We start from the raw sequence: 5767 nt of genomic DNA on the forward strand, positions 1-5767 counted from the left end.
GGTCGAAAGGCTTATCAGATGTAATTTCATACGCACCACCAGGTATGTCGAATGGATTGCTAATATTTTACCAGTTATTAAAAGGAAAGGTAGTTTGAGGGTTTTCATTGAATTTAGAGATTTGACTACTGCAACCCCAAAAGATGGGTACCCAATGCCTGTGGCGGAAATGCTAGTAGATTCTGCCGTAGAACACGAGTATCTTAGCATGCTCGACGAATATTTTGGATATAACCAGATCTTCATTACTGGCGAAGATGTGCCAAAAACGACATTTCGATGTCCCAGAGCCTTAGGCTCCTACGAATGGGTAGTGATGCCTTTTGGCCTAAAAAACACTAGGGCAACTTATCAGTGGCCAATGAATTCTATTTCCCCTGATTTTATTGAAACGTTCATGGAAATACATATTGATGATATTGTGGTTAAGTCTGTTTCAGAAAAAAGTCATATAGACCATCTTCGACAATCATTCGAAAGAATGAGGAAACATGGTCTAAAAATGAATCCTCTTAAGTGTGCTTTTTGCATGCAGGCTGGGGATTTCTTAAGTTTCGTGGTCCATAAGAAAGGGATCGAAATTAACCAGAACAAGACTAAGGCCATCATGGAGACGAAAGTGCTATTAACGAAGAAGGAATTGTAGTCGCTTCTAGGCAAGATCAACTTCTTAAGGAGGTTTATCTCGAAATTAAGTGGCAAGACTCAAGCCTTCTCACCTCTACTTCGACTCAAGCAAGAAAGCTTTGAATGGGGGAAAACTCAACAGGAGGCTTTTGACAAGATCAGAGACTACCTTGTGCATCCTCCGATTCTTTCACTTCCTTATAGGAATAGAAGTATCAGATTGTACATAGTTGCATCTGATGTAACTTTAAGGAGCATGCTGGCTCAAGAGGATGAAAGTAGTGCCAAAAGGGCTATTTACTACCTTAGTAGAGTTCTCAATGATGCAAAGACTAGATATAGTGTAGTCGAAAAGTTATGTCTATGTCTATATTTCTCATGTACAAAATTAAAGCATTATATAAAGCCAATTGATGTTTATGTTTCGTCTCATTTCGACGTTATTAAACATATGTTATCTAAACCTATCTTACATAGTCGAATTGGTAAATGGGTGAAATTCTGGTATCAGATATAAGATGTCGAAGGTAATGTCACGACACTAATATCTGTTAATACACAATGGATAAATAAACAGAATTGTAAAGCAAATCACACAAGCAATTGTTAACCCAGTTCGGTGCAACTCACCTACGTCTGGGGGCTACCAAGCCAGGAAGGAAATTCACTATAATAGAATTAGTTCAAAGACTATCCGTACACTTCAACAAGTTACAGTATTTCTCACCTAATCTCTACCCGTGCAACTTCTACCTAAGCACTCTTAGATATGAGAACCCACTCACTTCCCTTACAATCACACACCCGTGATTTTAAACAACAATCCTTGTGAAAAGAAAATACTTTTCAATTACAAAACTCTTGATTTTACTTCACAGTTTCAATCAAGAAGACACACTCTTGATCTTGCTTCAAAGCTTTGATCAAGAAGACAAATCAGTCCAATTCAATCATCAATGGATGACTTGAATGACCTACAGACACAAACCCTAACTCTCTCTCTAAATTTCGCTCAGTCTTGGTTGTGTGTTCAAACAGGTTTTCTAAGCCCCTTTTTACAAAAGCAATCTGTTGGGCTTGGATATCTTGAAAACCCTAAATATATTTTCCAATCAAATCTTTTTATAACAGCTGTATAGATCTCCTTGGAAAATAATCAAATCTGGTTGTAATCCCTGATTGAATGCGCCGGTTAGCCATATCTCCAATCAACCAATGATTGCCATTAATTGTGCAATCACAAAACACCAGACATTTATACTGAATGTTCTGTGTACAGGATGTCATGACATCGGGTCTGACATCCTAGAAAAATCCTGCATAATCCAATTTCCTTTTATAGCAGGTACAACCATATCAGATACCATGACATTGTGTATGTCATCTGAAACAATCCTGCATGAACATGTCTTCCATATAAGCTCCAGCAGGTACAACCAATATCAGAAGCCTTGTCATTGTATGTGGCATTCTGAAACAATCCTGCTTGCACATGTTCTTTAACTCCAGCAGGTACATAGGATATCTCATGTTAAGACATCACACATGACATCTTGTGAACACTCTTTGTTTTACCAAAATTGCTGCCAACACTTAGAATCAACAAACTCCCTCTTTGGCAAATTTTGGCTAAAACATATATCTGTCCTTTTTGTTCACAAGGCAAACTATCAGCAGTTAAACAACATAACAGAAGTTTAATCAGCAACAGAAGCAAAATAATTACTAGCTATGGCTACTAGTAATACACACATGCAAAAGGGTATTTCTCCTCCCCCTAAATCTGTGCAACAATCAACAGAATTACTAGTTATGGATGCAACTAGTAAGACACACAAATGCACAATGCACCAGGGTACTTCTTCTCCCCGTAAATCTGTGCATTCATCAAATATAACAGCTACTGTAACTCCAGCACCTGTACCAGCCAGAATGTCATACTGACATCTGCTTCACCATCAGCACCTGTGCACCTCTTTCAATAATGGTTGTACTTATGTTCAGCCACATCCAACTTCCATATCAAGCACTTCTCCCCCTTTTTAGTCAAAATTGACCAAAGGTGACCAATCAGACAAAATAAATGTCTATTAGCCTAGCAGAGAAAGTTAAAACTGATGTTATAACATTAAGTATGTTAAAACAGAATATTCAGGAAGTACACACCATCATTAAACACAACTGTGATAGCTGGAATAATGAACAAATCCAAGGAACTCATTAAGAGCCCTAAATATTACATAACAGGCATCAAGAGGACTGCCACAAAGTACAAAGACAAAAACCAATCAAGACAACAGCCTTCCAAACAGTAGCCCAGCTTCCACCACACCTCCCAGTCTTCAATTCAGGCAAGAACCATTAGTCAGAAGAAGAAGTATCACCTTCACCTTCATCTTCATCTTCACCTGCACCTTCAGAGTCTTCTGAGCTTTCAGAACTGGATTGGGATCTTGTATTTGAGTCCTTTCCAGCCTTTTCTATGTCTTCCTTTTCCAGGCTACAAATGAGAACTTCTAACGCTTCTTTTCTGGCCTTGGCCACCCTTATACCATTGTCTAATTCTTTGCAGGTCTCTTTTAGTTGGTCAATCAGGCTTCCTTTAGATGTAGACTCCCTTCTGGCAGATGTCATGACATCATTGACATGACTTCCCTCAAACAGCTTGTATTGAATGGACATAGGGGATTTTCTCCTGCTTGGAATGTCACTTGTGCTCAGAATCCCTGGTTGTTGGCTCAGGATAATGCCACAAATAAGGGAGGGGAAGGCAATGGGTAACTTCACAGCATTTGTAGAAGCATGTCTAATGGTTTGTTCAAATATGAACTTGCCAAAATCATAGTTAACCTTTGTTCCAATAGCATGAATGATTCTTCCAAGATTGATGGAGATAGTAGAGGCATGATTAGTAGGAATCCAATTAGCTGAGCCAATCTTGTGCAGGATGGCATATTTAACACTGAGCTTTCCAGCTGATAAGTGATTTCTACTAGGCCATTCCTTAACTTGGCCAGCTGTGATAACCCTACAGACCTTATTGTCTGTGGTTTCTAGGTCTACTCCTCCATCCATTCCTCTTCCTAGGAACTTGTTGATGACACTTGGTGAGAATTTCACACATTTGCCTCTTACAAATACCTTGCAAAACTCCCTACTGTTCTTATCATGAATATCCTCAGGGATATTAACAATAAACTCTTTTACCAACCCCTCATAGCATTGGGGTAGGGTCACCACAGTCTTCATGAGTCCAGCATTCTTGATCAGCTCAATTATCTCCTTTACTTCTATGGCTTCTTGTCCAAGCTCTCTTTCAATGGCTACTCTTCTCTGAATGACATATTTCCATTTTGCTGCTCCATCTTTCATGTGAAAGGAGATTTTGTCAAGATGTACACCAGTAGTAGCAACAGTCTTGCCATGAGATTTCTGACCAGCCTGCCTTTTTGCAGGGGAGATGTCTGGGACATCGTCTTTAACATTCTCCTCAGAATCAGAGCTGTCTCTTTCTTTTCTTTTTCCAACCTCAACCTTGCTCCAGGGTTTTGAGGGTCCTACTCCTGCAGTCTTTTTCACTCTAGCAACTCTCATTTTAGCCATACTTTTTCCTTTCTTAGTTCTCAGTTTCTCAGCTACGCTAGGTTTTACCAGATGAACCAAAGGATCATCCTCTCCTTCAATGCTTTCTTCCTCCAGATCAATAATATTTTCTTGAGGCACATTTTGTTTCTTGCTAGATAGGGTTTTACCTAGAGAGCAAAGCCCTTCAGCAGCCACCTCCTTTTCTGATTTAGATGAATCATCATCTTTATCTGCATGGGGTTCTTCCTCAGGGGAGGGTTCCCTTCTGGACAGAGGGGTAGAAACGCCTTCAACTTTATGTCCTTCACTCAGGATTCTCGTAACCAGTCTCCTTATAGCACGATCGGTGTAGTACATGTCTTTAGGAAGAGAGGAGTTACCAGAGGTATTACCTTGCTTATCTCCATCCTTGGAGGAAGTACCAGTGGTGTCGCCCGGTATCATGCACAGAGGAGTGACGTCCATTATGTCTTCATCTACAAACTCCATAGAAGGAGTCTTTGCATGTTGGGAGGATTTGGTACCAGATGATGATGGATGTTGAGACATGTTGTAGGACTTTTGAGGAAGGTTTCTTTGCCCTAGCTGAGCTTTTCTTAGAAGTTGAATGGAAATGGCAGTTGCTGAGTTTAGGTAGCGTGTGCTAAGGGAATAGATACTATTTTCAAAACTTGGGAATGATTTATCATTAATGGGGCTCTTTCTTTTAAAAGGGCAGACATTATTTTTATTTCTTTTATTTTTTCTTTTAATTGCCATAATTTCTCAAGAGTCCAAATCCCTAGTTTTCCTCCCTCATATTCAGTTTTACCCAAATTTCTTGCAAGCTTGTCTGCTAGTTCCAGTCCAAGCTTTTGACTTCTGAATTTGTCTTCCATAAATTTTCTAATGGAGTGATAATAGCTAGAACAGTACTTTGTCCATCTGTGTTGAGTCTGATTTTTGGACCTGGCTTCAGCATTCAGGAAGTCATAATACAATGTTATGACATCGTGCGTGACATTGTATGCAATCAGTAATAGGTTCATCCAACCTAGTTGAGCCCTACTGCTATCATCTTCTGTACCTTTCACAGGTGTCATCCAAATCTTCTCAATATTGTCCTTGGCCTTTTTGCACAAAGTCCTTTGTGGCTTAGTCCCAACAGTTCCATTCTCCCTGTGACTGGTCAAATGTCCACCTGTTTGGTCTAATCTCTCAGGTTTTTGAGCCATCATAACCTTTTCTCCTCTGAGCTTCTGGTTTGACATCTTTGTATGACATTTTCCCCAGCCTTGTTTTGCATCACTCTTGAGAGTATCTGTTCTTAACCAATACTTTAAGGGACAATCCAGTTGAGAGCTCCATATGTAGCAATTGTCTTTGGTCCTGATTCCTCTCATAATTACTTCACTCTTTATGTCCAGGATTAGACATTCAGTCTTGGTGAAGTTAACATTCAGACCTTGATCGCATAGTTGGCTGATGCTTATGAGGTTTGCAGTTAAGCCTCTGACTAGTAGAACTTTGTCAATTCTAGGTACTCCAATGCAATCAAGCTTACCTGTTCCCTTGA

The 5767-nt window shown here is 39.7% G+C and overlaps 1 protein-coding gene across 1 annotated transcript; it reads right to left on the reverse strand.

Moving 5' to 3' along the window:
* Positions 1 to 2988: 2988 nt before the first annotated feature.
* LOC127094128 (uncharacterized) lies at positions 2989 to 4761 on the reverse strand. The gene is made up of 2 exons (XM_051032992.1): positions 3839 to 4761; positions 2989 to 3247 (listed from the first exon to the last, which is right to left on the reverse strand). Exons 1-2 carry the CDS (start codon positions 4759 to 4761, stop codon positions 2989 to 2991), a joined length of 1182 nt encoding a protein of 393 aa, XP_050888949.1.
* Positions 4762 to 5767: the final 1006 nt, after the last annotated feature.

This window comes from Lathyrus oleraceus, chromosome 6 (assembly GCF_024323335.1).
Source record: "Lathyrus oleraceus cultivar Zhongwan6 chromosome 6, CAAS_Psat_ZW6_1.0, whole genome shotgun sequence".
Classification (NCBI taxonomy): Eukaryota; Viridiplantae; Streptophyta; class Magnoliopsida; order Fabales; family Fabaceae; genus Lathyrus; species Lathyrus oleraceus.

What these genes read in the sequence shown, in the direction of transcription:
- LOC127094128 (XM_051032992.1), bottom strand. Translation starts at nt 4,761, where the DNA reads ATGTCTCAACATCCATCATCATCTGGTACCAAATCCTCCCAACATGCA. An exon ending in CTACCCCAATGCTATGAGGG is followed by an intron (nt 3,248 to 3,838) that starts GTTGGTAAAAGA and finishes GACATCTGCCAG; the next exon opens with AAGGGAGTCTACATCTAAAG.